Source organism: Microtus pennsylvanicus, chromosome 21 (genome assembly GCF_037038515.1).
Source record: "Microtus pennsylvanicus isolate mMicPen1 chromosome 21, mMicPen1.hap1, whole genome shotgun sequence".
Classification (NCBI taxonomy): Eukaryota; Metazoa; Chordata; class Mammalia; order Rodentia; family Cricetidae; genus Microtus; species Microtus pennsylvanicus.
The window spans coordinates 33,746,864-33,772,008 of NC_134599.1; the positions used below are offsets into that span (position 1 = coordinate 33,746,864).

At 42.8% G+C, this 25,145-nt stretch overlaps 1 protein-coding gene across 1 annotated transcript in view; it reads right to left on the reverse strand.

The window, feature by feature from the left end:
* Positions 1 to 25,145, reverse strand: part of Srbd1 (S1 RNA binding domain 1) — a 177,522-nt gene that overhangs the window by 18,668 nt on the left and 133,709 nt on the right. The window contains exons 17-19 of the mRNA XM_075955407.1: positions 9,384 to 9,490; positions 8,142 to 8,318; positions 4,736 to 4,894 (exon numbers count right to left, since the gene is read on the reverse strand). Of these exons, the coding sequence (XP_075811522.1) occupies positions 4,736 to 4,894; positions 8,142 to 8,318; positions 9,384 to 9,490 (443 nt within the window). The remainder of the gene's footprint in view (positions 1 to 4,735; positions 4,895 to 8,141; positions 8,319 to 9,383; positions 9,491 to 25,145) is intronic.

Below are 25,145 nucleotides of genomic sequence, written 5' to 3' on the forward strand. Positions count from 1 at the left end.
GGAGTGTTACTGTTATGAGGTGTGGCATTGTGGGACTAGGTGTGGCCTTGTTAGAAGAAGTGTGTCACTGACAGGGTGGGCTCTGAGGTTTCTTCTGGTCAAGCTACACTCATGGTGACACTCAGTTCACTTCCTGCTGCCTTCAGATCAGAGATGCAAAATTCTCAGCTCCTTCTCTAGCACCATGTTGCCTGCAGGCTACCATGTTCACCATAATGACAATGAACTAAACCTCTGAACTGGAAGTCTCCCCAGTTAAATGTTTTCCTTCATAAGAGTTGCCATGGACAGGTTATCTCTTTATAGTAACAGAACCCTAAGACAGTCCCTCATGCTACTCCTGTGCATTATACTGAAGCTTCTGATCATTGCAACGGGTAAGAAAAAGGACTAAAAACATGAAGGTTAAAATGGAAGAGGTAAAATTTTAATCTATTTGCTGATGACCTAAATTTATGAATTCTACAAAAACATACACACCTATGGCAGGTCTGCAGGAGAGAGCACTGTACAAAGATCAACTGAAGCTTAACACACGGGGAAAGAGAAGCCATAAACTAGAAACTGCTTCTATAACATCACTGAAAACACCACACAGTGGTGCAACACAAGTAACACTTGTGTACAGGAAACTAAGCTTTGCTTAGGAAAACAAAAGAAAAACTAAATACACAGAAAGAATTAGTTAACTTCCAGTTTCCTGTTTGTCGCAGTCACTAAGTAGCCCTGGCTAGCCTGGAACTCCATATATAATCCAGGCTGGCCTTGAAGTCTCATAGAGATTCACCTTCCTGTCTTTTGTGCTCTGGGATGTAAGGTGTGCCCGCCTGACCCCTATTATTGTTTAACAGAAATTAACAAATTGGTTCTAAAAATCATAGGAAAATACAAATAATCTGGAACACCCGATGCAGATTTCGTTTGGACTTGCTAACTGAGAACTTGAGTTCAACAGTAATCAGGACCGTGTGGCAAGGACACTAGGCTGAGCCATCAGGAAGGACTAGTCAAGTTCAGTGGTAGAGCACATACCTAGCATGGGTAAGGCCCTGAGTTCTCCAACATGGCAAAACCCACAGCAATTCTAAACAGACTAATTTAACAATTCAGAGCTAAAAATGAAGCCACATTTCTACAGGCATTTGATTCTCCATGGAGATCTGGGTAAAGGATTGGTTGAGTGGACATATGTGCCTGCAAGCATGCATGTGTGTGGGGGTGGGGGAAGGTGGCTTTACTGTTTAAAACCACGGTAGTAGAAAACTTTCAGTCCCACATCTCCAGGGACAGGAGAGGCTGTACTCTGAGTTGACCACCAGTGATGAAATCATTCATGCCTAAAAAAACAACCCAGAAGAATGAGGTCTAAGTTCTAGAAGGCTGGACATGGGCAGAGGCAGAAGATGCAGACGCTTCAGTCGTAGCCCTTACGTCACACCTCACCCAGGAACTCACTGCACACACAGCTGTGCATCTCTACGCACAACAAGAGGGTGCACTTAAATATTTTCCCCTAAGTTCTGTGAGCTGGCAAGTCAACCAAACCCAAAGAGACTATCATAGAGATCTCAGTTTATTGGTTTGTTTTGCAGTATTAACATCAAAAACAGGGTCTAACGTAAGATGGGGAACCCTAATTCACAGCAAACTGGCCCAAAGTGTGGGTGACAAAATATGCTTGTGAATGGCATGGGAAGAGTGGGCACTTGTAGAATGGAACCTCCACTTCATGGAATCTGCCCTTTGAGCAATGGGTGTTCCAGGTCCACTGAGAAATGTGCTACAAAGCCAGCTCTAGAGACCTCAGGTTACAGGCACGTTTTACGTTGTACGGAGAGTGAAAAATAGTAAAGCAGATTAATTTTTTTCTATAGCTCATAATTCCTTAAGCATAATAGATAGGACTGTAGTGTATTTATACAATGGAATATTAACTAGCAAAAAGAAAGTAAAAGAAACAAGTTACTGGTGTTGGTTACAAAGGGAATAAACCTTTGAGTATTACACTGGTAAGACACGCCGGTGAGCACATTTGTGTGGCAGAGTCTGGGACACTCGCTGAGCACATCTGTGTGGCAGTGTCCAGGACACACGCTGAGCACATCTGTGTGGCAGAGTCTGGGTCATGCGCTGAGCACATCTGTGTGGCAGTAACTGGGACATGCACTGAACACATCTGTGTGGCAGAGTCTGGGACACAGGCTGAGCACATCTGTGTGGCAGAGTCTGGGACACAGGCTGAGCACATCTGTGTGGCAGAGTCTGGGACACAGGCTGAGCACATCTGTGTGGCAGAGTCTGGGACACAGGCTGAGCACATCTGTGTGGCAGTGTCCAGGACACACGCTGAACACATCTGTGTGGCAGAGTCTGGGACACACGCTGAGCACATCTGTGTGGCAGAGTCTGGGACACAGGCTGAGCACATCTGTGTGGCAGTGTCCGGGACCCACGCTGAACACATCTGTGTGGCAGTGTCTGGGACACGCGCTGAGCCCATCTGTGTGGCAGAGTCTGGGACACACGCTGAGCCCATCTGTGTGGCAGAGTCTGGGTCATGCGCTGAGCCCATCTGTGTGGCAGTAACTGGGACATGCGCTGAGCACATCTGTGTGGCAGAGTCTGGGACACACGCTGAGCACATCTGTGTGGCAGAGTCTGGGACATGCGCTGAACACATCTGTGTGGCAGAGTCTGGGACACACGCTGAGCACATCTGTGTGGCAGAGTCCGGGACACGCGCTGAGCACATCTGTGTGGCAGAGTCCGGGACACTCGCTGAGCCCATCTGTGTGGCAGAGTCCGGGACACGCGCTGAGCACATCTGTGTGGCAGTGTCCGGGACACGCGCTGAGCACATCTGTGTGGCAGAGTCCGGGACACTCGCTGAGCCCATCTGTGTGGCAGAGTCTGGGTCATGCGCTGAGCACATCTGTGTGGCAGTAACTGGGACATGCGCTGAGCACATCTGTGTGGCAGAGTCTGGGACACAGGCTGAGCACATCTGTGTGGCAGAGTCTGGGACACAGGCTGAGCACATCTGTGTGGCAGAGTCTGGGACACACGCTGAACACATCTGTGTGGCAGTGTCCGGGACACACGCTGAGCACATCTGTGTGGCAGAGTCTGGGTCATGCGCTGAGCACATCTGTGTGGCAGAGTCTGGGACACAGGCTGAGCACATCTGTGTGGCAGAGTCTGGGACACAGGCTGAGCACATCTGTGTGGCAGAGTCTGGGACACACGCTGAACACATCTGTGTGGCAGTGTCCGGGACACACGCTGAGCACATCTGTGTGGCAGAGTCTGGGTCATGCGCTGAGCACATCTGTGTGGCAGAGTCTGGGTCATGCGCTGAGCACATCTGTGTGGCAGAGTCTGGGTCATGTGCTGAGCACATCTGTGTGGCGTCGGAGTGTTTCTACGAAGTTCTAAGAGCAATGAGCTAAGTTTTGTCAAACTCCTGGGAGGTTTCAGCAGGAGGGAATGTTTGGTGATGAAAGCAGTAGTTTTTGTTTTTGTTATTTTTAATTTTGAAAGAGTTTTGGGTTACATTGATATATGTATTTTCCAAATGTACACTAAAAACTTTATGTTAATTTTACAAGAGAAAAAAACTAAAGAATTACTATGTTGTGCATGAAGAATAGGGAAAAATACACTGATGTCTACAATGTTCTTATTTCAGCAGCTAAATAAGTTTGATGATAAGTAGATGGATAGATATGGACAGGTGTATAAAAAGGCAGGTGCAGTGATATGCTAATATTAGATGAAGGTGTAATGGAATACTCTGTATGCGTCAATAATTCTCAAAACCAAACACAGGGGAGGGCAGACTGCCGTGGTGATGGTGGACTAGGTCTCCTTTTCTGAGTTATTCCTCTACCTTTATAATAACAAACACTGTTGAAGAAAGCCAGCCAATGACATTCCCCAAAGTGAGCAAATACAAACGGTTTCAAAGCAATCTATAGATCCCATACTTTAGCATCAGCGTTAAAACAAACTGGTTCTAAATCCACTATACAATCTAGTCAGAACCTTAGGATTTCTGGTTATGTATCAACTCATAGGTTTCAAACTAACTGAAAGCTTTAAAGGTAATTATAAAAGCAACTAAAAAGCTGTTTTGGGGTCAGATGGGTCAGTGAGCGAGTCTTGCTGTCAAGTCTGATGACTGTCCTAGTCTCAGGACCGCATGGCTGTTGGTCTCCGACCCCGCTCCAAGTATGTACACACAAACAGATAAATATAATAAAAAAATCTTAAAGTCATTTTCTTTGAACACTTTATATTGAGCTTCTCTTGTACTGAAAATAATCTCAGCATTGTTCTCTGTTAATATGCCCCTACTAAAAGTACATTAGACTCTGATAACCCAACAGAACAGAATTTCTTGGGAAAGCTGGCTGTTGGCTTTGTCTTTCAAAGGGCACCAGTTAGACCAGGTACTAGTCAATTCAGTCATGCCAGTTTCCAAAGCAAACAGAGAATGCCACGCAATTGTCACTTCATACACTTCTCCCTAGAACCAGGGCTTATTGGCTGGCACAGTTCTAGAAAGAGCAATAAAATAATGTGTGGTCAACTCAGAAACTCAGGAACTTCTGAAAACTGCTATCATGCTTGGTACGCCCTTGCGTCTCAGCTCCCATTATGCCCGTCCAAAGGCTATGTGCTGTGCAGAGCTCACTGTGAACATGCAGTGTTCTGGAGCTGGCCTCCGGCTCACCTGACTGCTATGTCATAGGATTCCGGATGGATGCAAGTCTGGTCCAGTGGGTTCGGTGTGAGGGTGACATCTGCTTTGGTCTTCTTTTTGCCCAGCTTCTCACCAGTGAGCACAGCAGCTCCCTGGTGGTTCTGGCCTGAAGAGTCAGTGGGCCCACTACTGCAGTTAGGAAAAATCATGATAAAAAATGAGGAAGTGAGGTAGAAAAGCAAAGAAACATGACTTAACTATGCACTGAGTCTTCTGCTATATAAACCACACATGGCAGTCATTCACTTCACAGATACCATCACATTTTGCTTAAAATACTAATGTGATTTTTTTATTATTCAGTCCATACAACTGGCATTCTAGGGGAAATGAAGAAATAAATAAAACCATTGCCATCATAGTAAGATGGCAAAGATAGTTTCTCAGAGCTGAGGAAAACCAAGTTCCCAAGAGAAACTACTGAATGCAGAATGCAGCATGAAGCTAGATTCACATCTGACATATAAACAGGACACTTCAGAATATCTATTTGAGAAAAGACAACGGCTTTCAAAGGAGTAATCTCAAACTCAGTATTTAGAGATAAGGCAAGCCCAATCAGCCTGGCATTAGCCATCACCTGCAAACAGGAGATGTCAGAGCACAGGCGACTAACCTTGAAGGTGTAAAGAAAATGCCCTGAGTGCAGAGTCAAATGCTCTGAGTGCAGCATTCAATAGGAAGACAAACCAAAAACATCTCCAGACATGTAAGACTTCAGCAAAACCTATACAATAATATGCACTACAGAAACAGTGGGGAGTACAGAAACAAAAAGTAACATTAAACAAATGCTTATCAATGTTATTAAAATAATATATAAATATATTTATATATAAATAATGCTACTGTATATATGTATGCATGTATGTGTGCATGCATGCTCATCTCTCCATGAAGGAAAACAGAGCTAAAGAGAAGCCAGCTGGGAAAGTGCTAAGTTTCTAGCCCTTTTCTGGAGGACAGAGCTGATGATTAAATAAAGATGTGACAGGAAAACAAGGAGAGACACAGGAGAAAGCATGATGAGAAAAATACAGAAGACAGAATATTCAGTGCATTTAATTACTACAATACATACAAATGCATCAGAGTCAGGCTGAGGGGAGCCATGAGACCAGCTACATGCTTACAAGAAGCACACCAACAGTTAAATGCTAGGCATGAAAATAACAACACACATGATCTGTAGAGGCAAGCAGCGCAATAATGCTAGCCATCAGAAAATTCCAAGGCAAAATCACAGAGGTAGCAATTAATATGATATTCTTATTAAAGGCATGAGTTGTCTAGAAGATGTAACAGTCACAAAGTTCAAGTACTGACACCAGTTGAAAATATGAGGCTTTAAAACTCAAATGTTTACCAATAAGGCAAAGATTACATTAAATTATAGCCTGCCTATAATTAATTAAAATATTACATAGGCCATGTAGAAAATGACAAGAAAATAGCAGGAACCTGTACATAATACTTGGAAAGATTTCAAATGTTATATAGCATAAGCTTCCTGCTCATATTTAACAGAGAACGCCACAAGCAAATGATGTAGAAATACATCTACAATGTGGAAATAGGTACAAGAAGCTCTAAAAGTGAGAAATAAAGGCACACTCACTTATTTTTTTTAAATACTATTTGAATTTTCTGACCAAGCTTTCAAAATACATATAAGCTAACAAAGGACCATTTTATCTTCAACACTATTAATGTATGGCTTCTGGGTCTTGTGTGTGCGTTGCCGATGAGCGCAGACTCCCGAGGTGCCTGCAGTCTTTCTTTTTGGGCAGCCAGCTCACAAAAAAATGTCACAGAGACATTATTAATTATGAAAGCTCAGCCTTAGCTTAGGCTTGTTCCTAACTAGTTCTTATAACTTGAATCAACCCGTCTCTTTGAATCTACATTCTTTTACGTGGTTCAGTTACCTTTACTCTGTATGCTCGTCCTGCTTCTCAACATCTAGCTCATAACCCTGCCTTCCTTCTTTCCCAGGTTCTCCCTCTGCCTGGAAGACCCACCTATACCTCCTGCCTAGATTTGGCCATTCAGCTTTTTATTACATCAATCGCAGCAACACACCTTCATATGGCATACAAATATCCCACAACACCTGGGCTTTAAGGTGGTGCCGGGACTCGGGTTCTTGTGCGTGTTCTGCAGCAATTACCAACTAAGCTGCCTTGCCAGGCCCAGCTTCTGCGCTTTGTAATCTGCTTCGGAAGAAGTCCTACCACCCTGCTGTTCTGCAAGAGTTTCCCCAGTCTTTCGCTATGCACTCACAGCTTCCTCCTTTACATATAACTTTATGAACTACTTAGAATTTACTGACAATGAGAGTGAGTTAGGATGCCAGCATCCTCTGCATGCACCAACATTCTGAATTACATTGTTCTGTGATTTTATCTATCCATGATCTACCAGTATATGAAATGTCACCTTATCATAAGCTAAATTCCAATTATTTTATAGTGAATTTGAGATTTTACTCTGCTCCATTTACTTATCAAAACCCAACTGTTTTGTTACTGCGTTCATGACTGAGCTTTGTAATGTATTCTACCATCATATGGGGCTGACATTCGCTTAACCTACTTCCGAGTGAAACTGCTTTTGCATGACCTACAATTTTGTGAAGAGAAAAAATTATGCATTGATGAACCAGGAATTCCTAAAGGAGCAGATGCATAAAGAATATCCCTTCATATCTATAAAATGCTACTAAATTTATCCAATTTCTTTGCTTTTGGGCAACTTGGACTAGTAGGGAAGGATTTAGTTCAGTCCCCCCAACTGGTGGCTGGTGGTCAGCATGAACTCAGCAGTGCAATATGGACACATGAAGTCTCTACTCTCCTTCCCCGGCCTGCTGCCATCATGCGGCTGAGCCTCTCCTTCCCCTGACATGGCGCTGTCATCCGGTTGAGCCTTGTTTCTGAACACATCAAAACTGGCTCTGCCACAGGACTTCTCATACTTGTTGCGTGCTATGAGCCCTGTGCAGCTGGCCCCTTCATTTCACTCAAAACTTTGCTCAAATAATTTTCTAATGCATAATATAGCTAAAGCAGCTGTTTGGCCCCCAGGACAGAGCCAAATCCCTTAATTTTCACAGCACTTACTCACCATCTGAATCTGCTTGTTTTACTAGTATGGCTTACTGTCCTTTCCAAGCCTTAAATCGTGATCCCATGAGAACAGGCGATTTTCTGCCTTGCTGACTGCTGTATTCCTAGTCTAGTACAGTACATACTCCCCCCCTCCCAGCGGGGGTGAGAGGACGGACAACGGGCATCTAGAGCTTAGTGTCAGCAGGCGGGACAAGAACAACAGAGGAGGCTAGCAGTACCACCCCAGGTGCGAGCTTCACAATCACCTGCAGAATGTTCGGATGTAGTCCTGGTTGATTCTGATGAAGCCAGCACACTGCTGGAAGGATTTTGGACCAAGCCCTTTTACATTCTTCAACTGTTCTCGGTTAATGAAAGGGCCATTCTTCTCTCGCCACTCAATAATATTTTTGGCTCTGTTGGCATTAAGTCCTGCAATATGCCTAAAAAAATAAAAAGGTAAAATAAAATAATAGTTATAAAAGAAAAGAGAAAGATCTCACCTAAAAATACAACGTCACAAATCACCTGGACCATAACATCAACTGCAATGACACACCGCCAGGCGACTGCATTAATCAAAAGCAGGACAGAAGAGAAAATGCAAAGCAGCAACAAGCCAGTTGCTCCCTGTGATATGGTGGAACTGAGGCAGCAACAGAGCATCTGCTATCCATATGACTCACAATCTCTGTATCTCCCAACTCAGGAAAAGTGTGTCCATCTCTGCTCAGCTTAGAGAAGGGCTTCACGTAGCCGTCCCTATTAGAATATTCCGGTCCATTGCTATACAAAACTGAACTTGGAGAGGAACTTCCCTGTGAATGGCATGGTTGCCATAAAGGCATGAAAACTCTATCACTAAGGTCTTTGCTTGATTGTAATTAAAAGATTGTTATTACAGAGAACCCTAATTCCACTGCACAGTTCCAAGCATGGAATTACAACTATGGCTTTGGTAGGAGGAAGTGGTATCTTAGAACACAGAAGGTATTTTCCACTATCACAGTTTTGGTGAGAAGGGCTCAGATCCAGGAACTTCAAAGAGCACCTGCAGACCCGTACATCCAGAGCAAGAATGTGAACTAAAACAAAGGAAAGAAAGAGGAACTCCTCTGTAACTGCCAGGAAAACAGCCAGTTAGTGTGGACAGGTGACCGTGACACTCCTTGAACCTGCAGAAGTGCTCACCTTTTGGTTACCTTCAGCTTTGACAGGTACCTGCAAGAGACTAGGTCGGTGAAGGCATCTACTCTGCAGTTGGGGCAATGGCACATTCCATGCTAACCTCATTTAAGTTCAATCAGCAGCACTGATGCAATCAATGGTTACTATTTCAGATGTTCACTACTAAAAATAATTATGTGCACTCTTGCAATTCTTTCCTTAAATGACTCCTTTCTCTCTGGTTATTCTACAGGAACATATAAACCTACAGATTTTCTATGCTGGACAACTTTATACACAAGCCCCCTTCTCTCAGTTAGCAAATTAAACTTTCGTCTCACCGCAACAGAACCTCGGAACAGATGTTGATATCCACCCCCACAAAGCTGACACACTCTTCCACAATGCTGTCCAGGGTTGCCTTGAGTAAAGTCTGGGATACGTCGTGCTGAAAAGATAAAGATGAAGCAGCGATCAAATGAAGGCAATGCCACCTGTATACTGTTTCATGTCTGCCCATATTTATTGGTGGTTGACTAACGCACACCATGAAAATCCCTTCATTCCTCATAAGCACAATGTTATGAGCTGAAATTAAGGAATCTGTTTCCATATATTCTAAACCATACATACGCGTTCATATACCACATACAAAGGGAAACAGAAAAAAACCCTGATAGACTAAAGGTGTATCTTTGGTAATGATGTTCTGGTAGATGCCAGCTTTAAAACTTCAAAATTAAAAACACAAACAAAAGCACTGTTGAGTATTCCAAACAGAAAGATTGAAATACAACTGGTGGCAAATACCAAATATTGGTAAAGGGTGCAGACCCATACTGCATAAAGCATTATCACCAAAAGTGCATTTTAGATCAAATATATAAAGCAAGGCAGTTTTTATGGAGCATTTTATTTTGTGTGGTTTAAATGTAACTTTACATAAAACATAATCAGACATTTACACAATGTAAAAAGTGTACTGTTAGTCAATATAAATTAAACCACAAAGGAATAAAAAAAAATTAGCAAAATCCCTAGGAACTGACCCAAGAAGAAACAGAACAGCTGAGCAGACCTACTAAGGGATTCAAGCTTGAATTCCTCCAGTAGAAGGAAGACCTTGGGTCCAGGGTCCATTGGTGAATGTGACTAAACATCCCTCGAGCAATTACTGCCAACACTTCCCAGATCCTCAACTACGGGAGTGACAGCTCCTACCTCATCCTCCAAGGCCATCACTAACACCAAAGTCAGGCAAAGACACCACAGGAAAATGCCACCCCTTAGGAAAACAGGTGCACACAATGCTAACAAACCAAATCCAATGAGAAAAATGACAGCAGCTTAACTAGGAACCTTTCTTGTTCCAAGGAGTGAGAGTCAGTTTGCAAAAGGTGCAGCTATCTGTTTAAGCAATATAGTGTCCACTAGATGTACATTTCTGTGGCCTTTATCTGTCCTAGCCCTTTCCTTTTCTTTTCAATACATAAAGTATATTGCCCTGTAATTATAGTAGTGACTAGGAATAAAAAATAAGGTATTTTTAACTTTTCAAAAAGAAACACTACACACCATGGCATGCATACACGCACACTGAGATGCACTCAGTAAAAATGAATTCAAGAACCAGATACACATATTTTAAATTGCAAACAATCCATGACATTTTTAAACTTTCAATTTCGAATTCAGAAAAGAAAAGTATTACTGTAGAAAGCTAGCTTCAGAGCAGAATGCCGCTGTCGTCTTAATCAGGGCACCTGAGGCTACAGCCGCTTCTGGCACTTCCCTCTCAGCTGATGTAATAATTCTCTGGGGCTCCCTGTGGTCTCTGGAGGGAATGTGGGAGTTTAATGGGGCTCCCATCTATGTAGCTGCAGCTATGAGGGAGCTATCATCATGTTTAGTGAGAGCTTGCAAGGATGCACTGTCTGGGCATCAGGCAAACGCTAAGTCAGTCTGATTAAATAAGCTCACTGGTCACCACACACAACATGGTCTGTCGTTGGTGCCCTATCTGGGGTGAGTAAATGTTACCTCTCCAGAAAAGTTCACCCAAGTAAAAAGAGCTCTTTATAGTCTTCCATCAAATAGACACTCCAGTGTGTTCTCCAAACAGGAAGATCAGTGTCACACATATTCATAGCACAACTATTAAAAGCAGGCTAATGCACAGCCTGCATTCAAGTTTTCTGAAGTATCTTAATCACTCTGCAGAGAACTGTTTGACCAATCCAGAACTCAACTTGGGATCACAAACTAAATTTAGTTGACTCATCTTCACATACTTCACTAGGCAGCTTCTAAGATGGTTTCTAATGATCTCCAAATCCTACTATTCATGCATTTCTGTAAGTTTCTACTGAGTTCTGGACACATTAGTGACTCTTCTGCAGACCAATTATTATTAATATTACTATATCAAGTACAGTGAGTGTGAATCCGAGAAGTGAATGGACTGAGCTTGAGTATATCATACAGCTTCACAGCATTGCCCTCACACATTCAGGACAGGAAAATCCTCATCAGTAGCCTAGCTACATTAAATCTTTGCTAATATTTGTGTGTTTGGCCACTAAATATGCAATATGGTGCTTAATCTTAAAATACTGGCGTGTTAGTTGCTTTCACGTCACCATGCTGTTAAATACCTGACATGAACTGTTTCCGTTCATGGTTTCCAGTGTGGTGAGGAGGATACGACAGAGCAAAGCAGCTTCATATCGTAGCAATCAGGAAATGGAGATGGAAAGGATCCCGGACAAGAGACAACACCCAGCGGCTCCCCTGTGCTCCTACTCCACATCCTACATCCTACGTGTAGCTGTCCTAGGTCCTGGTGTCAGCTCCTCCCGACAGAGGACCAAGTCCACCACAGGTGCCTTTGCTGTGCATTTCACATACAAACCACTGCAGGCGGCAGAGGTCATTACTCTGTTTTCAGGACATTTTCTAAAGAATTAGGTTTCACTGTTTAGAGTGCTCAAATATATGTGTGATGGGTAATGTGACCACAATACAAAATCTATTTCCTCCATGGGGCCAAAGGGACGAAAAGCAATAGTCTAGGCCAACCATGCTAGCTCTGTTCCATTTCTTTAATGATGTTAAATCATGTGAGGATAGATCTCCCAGGGGCTTAGAATGGGATGCCATCATTACTCAAGAAAGACCACTAGGATCTTTGTATCACGTGATAGGATGACCTTGAGGAAAACCAACTCACCGAGGGTGGAATACACAGAAAGACAGGAACTCCAGAATGAACTGGCTCTGGACTCACTTCTCTGAGTTTCTGGCAATGATATTTCTTTACTACTTAATAAAGATAATAGATTTCCTTATTGTTCAAGCCATTTTGAGCTATGTCCACTATGGTTTTCTAACCAAATATCTTATCTAGGGGCTCAAAGTCTAGCAAGAAAGACAGAAGCAATGAAAACAAGAAGCATATGACCAAACACCTTTGAGCTCTTACAGTACGGCATTATTTAAGGCTTTGGAACATCATCTAATTGAATTCTGACAACAATCTACAGAATGCTTCTATGATATTTACACAATATCTTTACTATAAGAATATATTTTAGGAAAACAGCAATACAAATTAAGGGTGAGTGTGTTGTTTGTATGTGCACATGTGCATTCAAATGTGCAATCTAAGGGTCTATCTACAGGGGACTCAGGAAATACATGATAAAATCAACCAAACAAATGAAACCCAGAGTAGACTGGCTATTTCATCAAAATGCCATATACAAAACGTCTAAGGCAACCCAGGGCTAAAATGTCGCCCTCGACAGCTCCTTAGTAAGAAGTCACACAGCATGCTGTCCACGCTCATCATGGGCTTTGCTGATGGTTTCCTTCACCTTTCTGTTCAGGGCGGGGCAGATACACTGTGCCCCTGACACGCACTGAGGCAGAGGTGTCTGCAGCTTCTCTCTCCCAGGCACGGTGCAGTGCTCGCAGAGCTCGGTGCTGACGGTGCTGTGAAGCGATGTGTGTGCCATGTCTCAGAGCTTTGCCGAGACTTGTTGAAAGCCGGGGCGTGACACATGGCACTACCTGCACTCACTGGTCCAAGACATGAGGCCCCCAGGACTGACTGCTAATAATCCCCAAGGACCTGTGCCAGGAAAAATGGGCCATTCTATTTTCAGAAAGAAGTTACCCAACTCTGCATTTCTTTTTTCTTTTCTTTTTTTCTTTTGGCAAGTTATGTGAATTGTATAAACAGACTCCTTCAAATTCAAGGACATACTTTTTGGGTCATTATATTTTTACATAAAATTTATGAGATTTTAAAAGAGGATTATAAATGGTCATTTACGCTAGTCAGCCTTTTTGAGGTCAGAATCCACATTTTTATTATTACTTTACCACAAACTTCTGAAGAATTGCTCATCAAACTGCTTGTTTTACTCTCTCCTGAAGCACCAAAACTATCTCACAATTATTTTCTTGTTAAAAGCCCTTCCAGATGCAACACTGGAGACTCAGCTTCTGAAGCAACAGAATTTGACTGTGTACATCCACACTAAACTTAAATTGTGTTCCCTTGTGGTCTTCTGGCATGGCACTCTTTTAGAGTCTTTATTCTATTACGACTCGGGTTCCTTTCTAGCCCTTAAAGATGACCAAAATACAAAGCACAGCTAGAAACTAGCACGCAAGACAAAACAATGAGACAATGACAGTGTAGAAGGAAAAGTCTACCTGATTTTAAGCAAGCCAAGGATTTCCCCATTTTTTCTCATCTTGCATCTACTATGCTTTGATTGACACGTGGCAGTCTAAGAGTCATCCAGAGGAGTGTGAATGACCCATGAGCGAAAGAAGTGACAGGAGAACGGAAACCATTCGAGAAGAGAGAATACAAGCCAGAGGCCTGTGAAAGACCTGTCTTTCCAGCTCTATCCAATCACAGAGAATTGTTGCATGCAACAAGACAAGTGATTTTGTGGGACAAATGGACAAGAGTTCTGCATAAGCACATTCCTTAAAACACACCCACTCAACTCCACAGAACAGTTCTGTGCTCTAAATGAGTAAACTGTTGGGTGAACTACTCACTGTGCCTACGGGGCCCTGGGATTAAGATGGCAAAGGGCACTAGTCTTTCAGCACCAGAGGGATTTTTGGGATCTGGAAACAGACTGAAATATGGCCCGTGGTTGGGAGAAGAAAAAACAACACAGAAGGAAGTCTCTGCAAATCCTCCTGGTGAAGCATATGGAAGGGATGCTGGCAACCACTAATGTGGCAGTAAGCAATGCTGCCTGAATGAGCTTTTACTATTTAGTGGTAATCAATTATTCAAGCCAATTTGACAGAAAAATCCTTGGAACTACAACTTATTTGTTCTGCGCAAGACAAATTGATTAATTTTAAAGCCCTAAACTTTTAGGGCATCAAGTGAGTATCCACAGATGTTCCGTGCTCTGCATGGCCAGACCCCTGTTTCCAGGACACACTGTACCTCTGGGAATCTCCATTCAGCTCACAAATCTCCAGCAACTTTTCTGTCTGGCTTCATGGAATTTTGTCATATACACACGTTTATATTTGACAGCTGATGTTGAATAGCAGGCAATACAATACTATCATCTGAGATGAGGACACTAAACAGGAAGAACCTACACCCAACATCATATTAAATGTTAAGAAACTAGATTTCTTACTAGTATAAGAACAAATCCAGGATGTCCTTTCCCAACATCATCCTCTAAGACCAAGCTAACATAGTGAGACAAGAAAAAAGAAAGTGCATATTAGAAATGAAAAAAATTAAACTACCCTTGTTGAAGTCACAGGAGAGATGCAGGATACGGGTAGATACACTAATATAGAGTTCAGTCACATTTCTATATCAGTGAATGAACGACACTTGAAATTGAAAACAAATTATCATTTACTTTAGCAGTGCAGAAACAAAATTAATGAAAACAAAGTTATTAAGTTTAATAGTGGATTGGAGGAGACCTGTATTAGTGAACACAAAGATCAATAGATATTAGTCCATTGGAAAAATAGAATTATAAGGAAGGGATGGGGTGGAGATAGGAAAGCCTCATGACCTACAGAACAAAAGTTAACATGGATAAATGTGTATCATGGAAACCTCAGAACAGAGAGTGTACAGAAGAGAAATATGAGCAATTGACAGTGCACCGTTTCCAATTCTTTTGAAAAACATTATATAGATTCAAGCAGCACGCTGAAACCTCGAGATAAGAAAGCCACATGCAGGACTGCTGTAGCCAAGAAGACAGTAACGGGACAACGGTGAGAGCGGTGCAGACAGAGAGGGTGCACTGTGCATGGAGGAAGAGCGCGAGTAACGGCTGGACTGTCAGAAACAAGAGACAGCGACATGACATCTTCAAAGTACAGTATAAGGAAAGAAAACACAAAAACCCTGTCAACTTCAAATTTATCTCTCAAAGATGAAGGAAAGCTAAGGGCGCTTTCAGATAAATGAGAACTCGCTGCCAGCAGACCTGCCGTACAAAAAATGTTAAAGGGAATTTTTCTGACTAGAGAAAATTGACAACAGATGGGAAATGAATGGGTGGACACATATAAAATTATGAGTTAGTGTGTATTATAATTTACCTTAAAGATAAAGGAATACTTAGTGCAGAAACGCTAACATGGAATCTGGAACTATACGTCACAAATGTGACACATATCCACGTCTATGAAAACAAAGGAGAGGGAAGTGAGGCAATGCTAACCACTGCAGACTAGGGCAAAGGTAATCACACATTACAATCCCTGCCATGACTGCTAAGGGAAAACTGCAGAGAAGTATAGATGAAATTGAAAGTTGAAAACCAAAAGCTCTTTGACTTTTCTGTCCAAAATAAGCCAAAAAGGAAGAACAACGGACCAATGAGAAAATAGAAAGTGGAAAAATAAATTAGTGTAGACCTTAATTCAGTAATATCAACACTCAAGCTATAGTCTAGTGAAATAGATGCAATAAATGACAAATTTGCCTTTCACCATTTAAAATTTTTGTGCTTTTAATGCATATATTATAATTTAAAAATAATTGTAAATAGTTGAGGGTACGGCTCAGTAGTAACTGCCAAGCATGCAAGCATGAGAACCTGAATTCAAATCCCAAGCACCCACAGGTAAAGCTGGGTGTACTGGTGTCCTCTTGAAATGTCAGCACCGTGGAGGCAGATCCCCAAGGTGCACGGGCCAGCTAGCCTGGCTAAACCGATGAGCTCTGGTTCAATGAGAGATCCTGTCCCCCAGTAAGTTAGAATGCAAGGGAAGGAGGCACCTGATGCTGACCTCTGACCTCCACACTCATGTGCACAGAACACACAGAACTATAAATGAGCAAAACTCCACCCTAAGTTTCTAAACTGTGAGCTCAGATAGCTGACTATCAAAGCTAACAGTTTAGAAGGGAACACTGATCCTCAGCTCTGCTGTCTTTAGCTCAGGTTTCATAGTTCTACAACATGTGACTGAGTATAGCATAGAGACTACTCTGGGGGTTTGTCCACTGGACCTACAGCCCTGACTTTGACAGAGGATTTCCTTCTATAGAACGCTGTTATGGTCAAAGCTAAACTCATTCTCGGCACAGCCTTCCAGACTCGAGAACTCAAAGCAAAGGAGCACAGTTGGGTGGCACAAGCTGCCTAGTCAGCTGCAGGTTTGCTCCCCATGGTAACCGAGACTTAAACAGGGCGGATAGCTTCTTTATGAACATGAAGATCATATCCAAGTCTTCTCACGTTATCCTAACTGTTCGGCGTTTACACTTTAACACACTCAGGCTTCTACTCTGTCCTGCAGCAGGTGCTCTTATGTCCCCTAGTGGATACAGGACGACATAGTGGAGAAAAGATAGGGCCAATAGCAGCTCAGTAAAGGTCCATAAATCCTAAATGCCTGCCTTGCCCACAGACTTCTCCAAACCAAGGCTTTGTGTGTCCCACTTGATCATAACAAGGAAAACATTAGCACCTCTGAACTGGACCACGCCTACCTGCCTCATGTGTGGCCACCTAGCTAAAACATGATCTTGGCTCATGACATAGGCATGAACAAATGTACGCCAATTAGTGACAGATTTTGACCTGACACAACACAAAGGAGTCGACATTTCCACTGTAAATCTTTATTTTTAGCGATTTATGGCTTAGTCATAAAAGCAGACCTTAGAAAAAAATAGAGTGAAAAGATTTAGCCACAAGAGAGAAGTTTTCCTTCTAATAAACTAAAAATAAAACCATGTAGAAAATCTGATCTGAGACGACGGGGGTTGGAGGGAGGCCTTTGGTGGGCATGAATACTCGGACAGCTGCTGTGTCACTGTGTCCCTAAAGTGGCAGAGACTGAAAAGAACCAAGTCAAGGTTCAGTTGTTCTTGAATATGGAAATAAGGCTCCCTGATGACATCTCTAAATTCTAAAGACACATGTCCTCAAATGCATGTCTCATGCAGACAGTGGCCACACACAACACTGGCTACCAACTGACTTCTGCCTATTAATTACTAGAGATGGCTTACTTTCCTCAGTAAAACCAAAGGCTGCCTTTGCCAGCACTGGATTCACAACAGAACATTTCCACAGAGTTGCAGCATAAACACAGAAGGCAAGGTACCCACTGCCTTGGTATCCCCTTTCGACAGAGCCGACTTGGTGGCATGGAGCCCGGGGGCTTCATGTGGTCTACAGTAATTCTGCAGCTAGCCTAGCTTTCTGCATCGCTGGGCTCTAACACTTGGCCCTCTCATTTCCCGTTTTCAGCTGTATAAGGAATATGCTATGCACACAGCTGTGGCAAGTGAGAAACTTCATTTTATTTCTGGTGTAAATGGTACAGACTCAGTGTGAGTCTTGCCACCGTCATTTGTACTCCACTGAGCACTGGGTGTGTGGAGGAGGTTTCTCTGTCTCTGTATCTCCACTTCCTGATGCCTTGCTGCCTGCTACATGGAGAAAGAGGGGCCACTGGGGGCAAATTTCTTTCTCTTCAGCCTTTGGATTCTTTTGGCAGGAGTTGAAAATCAAGTTAAAGAAAAGAGTAGCCTCAAGTAAGATGAGAAACTGGTCCCAAGAACAGCTTGAGGATATGGTGGTATTATGTCCCAAACACATTAGACAGAAAAATCTTTTTAGCAGGCACAGTCAGCAGCAAACTCAGAGTGAAGTTTTACAACAAAATTCAACTGTTTTAACATGTTGTACTAAGACTGGGCATGGGCCCTTGCATTCCACACTCACTAAGTCTCCAGAAGAATGGTTTCTGGGTGAGGTTCTAGATTAAGAGTTCCTGCTAATTCCCATCCAATCAGGACAATTGCAGGTGCTTTGCTGAAAACACTTGTGCCTTTTTCCTGGAAAGCCAAGAAAACTCAGCACCTCCTGTCTTTATCATCTCAAACCAAAATACATAGAAATATTATTGAGTTCTCACCTGGCCAGCTTTCAAGTCAGCCTCAGAATTCATTCACAGACACCCCTTATCACAGTTAGAGACATAATAAGAAGCAACAAACAAACAAACAAACAAAACCAAAAACAAAACCCTGACTCAATGTCATAGCTGGACAGGTCAAATAGTTGCAGATCCTGACAGACAACCAGCAGGTACAGAGACAGTATAGTTGTTGACATCACAGTGTCGCACCTATATCCAATATTTCACTGGGCACAGTAAGTCTGTTATCTCCGCTCCCAGGAGGCCAGGGCAGGAGAGTCTTTGCAGTTCATGCCTGGTCTCGACATCAAGCTCCAGCCCAGCGAAAGCCGAGGCAGCAGACCATGCTGCCGTTCCCTTACAGCCTTTGACAGTTCCGAGTATGGTAACTGCCCCTTTCCCAGAAGTATCTCCATGGGTCACCACAGGAGCAGGCAAAACCATATCCATCTGTCTGACCCACAGAGTGATGGCTTATAGGGGAAGGGTAGAAACATTCTGAAGTTCAGAAAGTATTACAAATGTTACCAACTCCTCAGAAATAAGAACTGAACACTGTCCTTACTGAGCAGCCACACAAGATTAGGACTCAGACACTTATTCGCTGTGTTAATTCTTCAAACCACCAAGGAGACTATTTAATCAATGGGAGGCTCTGTTTAGAGCAGACTGTTTTAAATAAGTTTGGTTTTTAAGATGAATTTGTATTTCCTTTCTAGTTTAGTGTGAGAGGTTTGTTTGTTTTCCTGACGCTGAGGGAAAAAAAAACAAAAAAGGAAAGGAACACAGTGGGCATTACAACAGTGAAGGCATTACTCCGTCTAAGTCATAAAAGCAGAACGGTCAGGATAACCAGCTGTTCTGAATGGAAGATGCAAGAGATGGCCACAGGCCATTCAAACAGGAAGCAATAGTAAGCCTCACCCTGTTTAAAAGCCACACATAGAGGACTGGGGCTGTCATTCTGAGAGAAAATATGCCTTGTTTCCACGGGGACCCAAGTTCGATCCCAGCACTGCAGAAGAAAAACAAGCGAACAAACCCCACATAGTCACAGGCCACCGTTAAGGAAACTGAGACTCTGAGGCACTCTCGGCGACACTCACTGCTGTAATCCCGTCCTCTTGATTATGAGAAGGAACCCTGGTTTGCTTCTGAGCGGCATGTGGCTATCACTCCTGAGATGAGGTCACATTATGTATGGGGTGAAGACAATGATCTAATGTGGATAAAATGAGCAGTGACCAGGTGGCGACCCAAGTTGTGGGTGGCCTCAGGGAAGAGCTGAGGCTGCTCTCAGGTTTTTAATATAAAGAAGTCTTAATGAGGTTTGGAGCTACTAATTGGATATGCTCAACTGGCGGGGGGCTGAGTTCTCTTTTAGGCATAAGTCTGGGATGTCTATTAGATTTCCAGTTTATAAGCTATGGGTAGCTGGTATTTAGGTTAGGGTTCAGAGAGGTAAAGGATGGGACACACTAAGCATGGAAGGCTTAGGAGGAAGTGCAGAAACACGGAGGGACTCAAGCGGAGATGCACACTCTGGAAGCAAGAAAGTCACCAAAACCCCGAGGATGACGTTCCTTACAGTTGCTATGTACAAACGATCCTAAGAAATCCCCATTTTATAAAGCCCAGCCTCTGGAATCGACACACACACACATCCAGCGGCATCCACTGGAGCAGGCCTTAATCTGTAAGGTGGGTACTCTGTAGCTGACCAGGACAGGGCTGGGTTTCCTTAAGATTCATCATTGCTTAGTTGTTCTTCACATGAGAAGCAGAAGGCAAAGTGCTATTGAGAATCCACACAAGGCTGCCAAAGTTCACCCAAGTCTACAGAGAAGATCCATTTTAAACAATAATCTAGAAAACATTAACACTGAATATTAGAAGATATGTACAACCTTAGATTATAGTCTGAACTTATCTCCACAATGCTGTGATATAGTAAACATTACCTTTCCAAGTTACAGAAGAAGAAACTGAGGCACAGGTGGGCTCGGCAATAGTCTGGGTTGGCTGAACATATTGGCAATGTGGATGCACACAAAGGCTCCATCTCTGGAGCCCAAGAATTTAAACATGAAGTCCCTATTAGGACTCAGACACCCTGGCTTTTTTGCTTGAGTTACAAAGAAAACCCACTGATTTTACCTAGCTTATAATTTTTAAGGCAAGTTTTAAAAATATTCATCAGAATACCTTTTGTGTATTAATATTTTCCGTTCATTCTTAAGACTTGCTATGACTAAAGGTTATGATAGATAAACTTTTAAAATTCTGTATTACAAATCTTACATAAATGGTAGCTGTGTACAGTTTTAGGAGAAAAAGCAAGGTAAGTGATTTCTAAAGAAACTACATGGCAACTTGTTTGACAGGGTACTAGTCTGATCTATCATAAAACTATAATTTACTTTCTCCTGTCTCCTTCCCTCTTATTTTTCTATCCTTCGTCACTAAGAAGGATCAATTGTAGCATTTTATCTGACACACTGAAAATAATTATGATTAGCCGCCTAAGCAACTCAGCTCTGAATGACAGACGTATTTCTTTCCCCAAGGAAATGACTACTTTGGGACATTTCCATCACTGGTAGGGTCCCTCACAGAAGAAGAGTGTAGACGGAGGTGAGCATGTGCAGATGCACACGGCAGAGTCAGGGAGGAAGAAGAAGAAAAATGCCTCATCAACTGGCTCTTGTTTGCCTGTCTTTCTCCTTCTCAGTAATTACATAAGTCTTGATGAGATTTCTAAATTTGATTTCAGACAACTGCATTTTAAAAAACAGAAAGGGGATGTGGTGGGCCCACACCTTTAATCCCAGAACTCAGAAGGTAAAGACAGGCACATCTCTGTGAGTTCAAGGTCGTCATGGCTAACAAATCCAGTTCCTGGACAGCCAGGATCACAAAGGGAGACTCTGTCTCAAAAATAAGACAATACAAAACCCAAATAAAAATGGAAAAAAAGAGCAATTTGTAATGTCTAAGGGTCTTTGTAAGATCTGATTTTAGGGTCAGAAAAGCTTATTAGGGATTATACCATAGTATCCAATTCCTAAGGAATCACGATTACAGTGTCTTCGGATGGAACTGCATCTCTGTCACAAGAAGAAATAACACTACACTACTTGCTTTAGTTCTTCTAGAGCCTCAATTCAAAAGACAACAGTTTCTTCCTTATCTAGGAAATAACTGAGGACAACACAGGGGCAGAGCTGAAAGTCATCAACTGAACTCAGCATGAAGTAAATGCCAGCTGATGATAATTTGTCCGTGCTCAATAGCAAAACAGAAGAGAGAACAGTGTGACAAGTTTTTCAACACAATAATCTCCCTTTAAAGAACTGTCATTTACTATGTAATTATGACATCCCTGCTATTTCGGTGTTAAGACAGTCCTTTCTCTTTTCCTCGTCACAAACAAGGGAAAACTTTAAAACCGCGTCAGAGCTCCACAGCCATTGCCTTAGTTATCTACTGCTGTGGACCAAGCCACGCCAGAGCCCGGCCGCTCACAGAGAGCACTGATTTTCTCAGCTCAGAACGGCTTAGTAGAGCCTCTCAGGAGGGTCTCCTATGAGCTTTCCATCACGGGGCAGGCTGGAGCTACAGTCAGGTTAAAGGTTCCTTGCAAAATGGTTCACTTAAGTAATTGTTGGCAAGAAATGCTGAGTTTCTCAGAGGCTGTTGCCACCATTGGAGACACCAGGCCTCATCATACAGGTCACCACATATGGCTGCAAAGGACACGGGAGCCTCCTTCCCAGTGAGCCATGAGGAAGAATTTAAGCAGTGTTAACTGAAGTCAAGATTACCTCATATAACTGGGTCTCAGAGACAAATCGCCACTTCCCCTATGAAGTACTGGATAGAAAGTCTGACAGTCTGATACAGTGGAAGACAGGAGAGCAGGGTGTGAATACCAAGAGTCAGGGATCAAGGACCAGTATCCTGGACACTAGAGGTCATGATAAACTTTTAGAAAATGTTATTAGTCATAAAGGAAAACATCTAGAAACTGCTGCTGTATCGCAGATACAAAAGGCAGGAGGAAAGAAAACACTAGTGGCGGACGAGTCACTTAACTTTTGAGATTTTAACTTTAGATAAAAGGATGGGTTTAGGGCAAGTCCTCAGGTGTTGTCCTCAACGTTAACAACTTAACTCTACAGGAGGAATGGTGCAGCCAACACTGAACTCCAGCAGCTGGGAGGCAGAGCACCAGCACTCTTCCATGGAGCTAGCCCCAGCCCTTCCCTCCCTGGCCATTCGGTGGCAGAGCCTTGCTCAGCTGCCCAGGCTGGCAGCCAGCTTCTGAGCTTCTTGCCTTAGCTGCTGGACAGTTCCTGCCACCCTAATATTAAATAAATTAAAACAAAATCTAGTAAGAAATAGCAAGTAAAACACTATTTAACATAGTGCCATCAGCTGTACAATGGAGAGAAAAATCCTGTCTCATCCCCTTTAGTACATCCTAAGAATAAACTTTTCTTTTTACCACAGTGTAGTGGCTTAATCAACTTGTACAGCACTGTTTTTATGCAATGTGAAGTTCCCTCCATGAAACCACCGTGCTATTTTACTATTCAGACAGCCCCTTCTTGCAATCTTGGAAAGAGACACGCTTGTTACCATCTACTGTATGGACACCTGTATGGCTTGCAATGGTGTGAACTTGTGCTAAGTTTTTAAATCATGCTTTTCTTTGTTCTCTCCTTTTCCTTCTTCCTAAGAACTTTCATTTTTCCCAGAAAAATTTTATGATGGCTTAGTTTTTAATTAGTTCTTTCTGCTAGCAGTTTTCAAGGAAAATATCAAAGGTTCTGCCAATACAAAGAAAACATTTTACATCGTCATATAGAGGGTAATTCCTTATCCTCTTTGTTAAAAATAACAATATAAACATGCTACTTGGCATCATATTCAGGGTAATTTTCCTTATGTTTTTACAAATTTCCTCTGAATGTACTTCCCAGCCTCCCAAACACTAATGTTTCTCGCCTGAAACCAGAAGCAATTCTCAGTATCAGTAAAAACAAGGGGAGGCCCTTGCTCTGTGGCTGCTCACTGCTCAGGAAACACAAACTTCTGACATAAAAACAAGGCCTAAAATCAATCAGAAAGAATGATGCAAATTTTCTCAAAAACACTGCCACAGTGGCTGGAAAGACAGCTTAGCAGTCAGAGGTGCAGGCCACAAATCCCCATGACCTGAGTTTGATCCCTGGGACCCACACATGGAAAGGGAAAGGCAACTCCTGCAAACTGTGGTCTGACCTCCACATGTGTGTAGATGCACACACACACAAGCACACACGTGTATGTGCACATACACGTATGCATTAATAAATTAAAAAATATTGCCAGAGGACCAAGAAAAATAAAGACAAAAGCACAGAGCAAATTGGCTTTTCACTTTAGGAAGTCAGGGGAAGAGAAAAGTCACCTTGGGCACAACAGACAGGGCTTCTGCTTCTCTGACTGGTAGCATAGAAAAGCCATCCACATGTAGGGCTCTGGAGGGTGACAACTGTCTCTCAAACAGTTGCAAAGGACTTGACAGTATTTGTTGGAATAAGTGGAATGTGCCTCGGCTTCTGTGGTCAACATTTCTGGGACTCAGCTGAACATGATTCTGGCTTAAGACTTCCATGGTTTTCAACACCCCATAAACATTAACATTATTGATGCAGATCTGCCACTTGAAATATTCTCCCCATATCCTCTCCGGGAAGGAATTCTCTTTTTACCCACTAGCCTCTGGTGACATATTTGTGGCACTTACAAATTTAAAAGGCTGTCAGAGTCTAATAATGGAGTCTTGAGGCGAGTCACGTGGGCCAGATCAGAAAGAACCAAAATTAATTTCAGAGGATTTACTGCATAGGTTAGGGTCACAGGGAGGCAGAGTTCTCTCTCTACAATGTGAAATTGCAGAAGCAATACCTTTTGAGGGTAAAGAGAAACCAGAGGAGAAATTCGTACTAGCTAAGGCACAAAACCCAAGTTAGAAATGCATGAAAGAAACCAACACATGGACAACATGAAAGAGCTACTCTGTCAGTAACTTCAACGCCTGGGTCATACCTGCTGTTAATGATGCCTGCTACCACCAGACACTGAGAAAGCTCACCTACAAACCCTTTCCATCCGAACAAGGACTAAATTTAAAGATGGAAGCTCTAGACCTTGCCCCTGTGAAGTTTAAGAAAACCTGCAGAAGAGCAACAACAAAAAGTATCAGGGCTTTATTTTCCCTTCCTGAACCCTGTATGCCTGACACTAGAAAATGTCAGCAGCATGGGACAGATGTTTGCTTCATGTGCTCAGCTCCAAATGCCTGAAGAAGGAAGTGGCAGGCTTGCACATTTACAGCAGGGATATGACTGAAGAGGAAGGTTTCTAAATCACATAGATCCTCTCTAGAGCTCTGGCGTTGGATGTGTCAACGGCCATACTGGATAAGCCAAGGAGACACGATGATCCTTACAGGGATTATTCCAGTCTCTGTCTCCTGTACATGGTACTCTCTGTCTGTGTCGGGGGACTTTGTTCTCATGAGGACACTGGTAATTGGATCAGGGCTCATGCTAACATATTATGGCCTTATTCTAACAAGCTAAGAGATCCTCTTT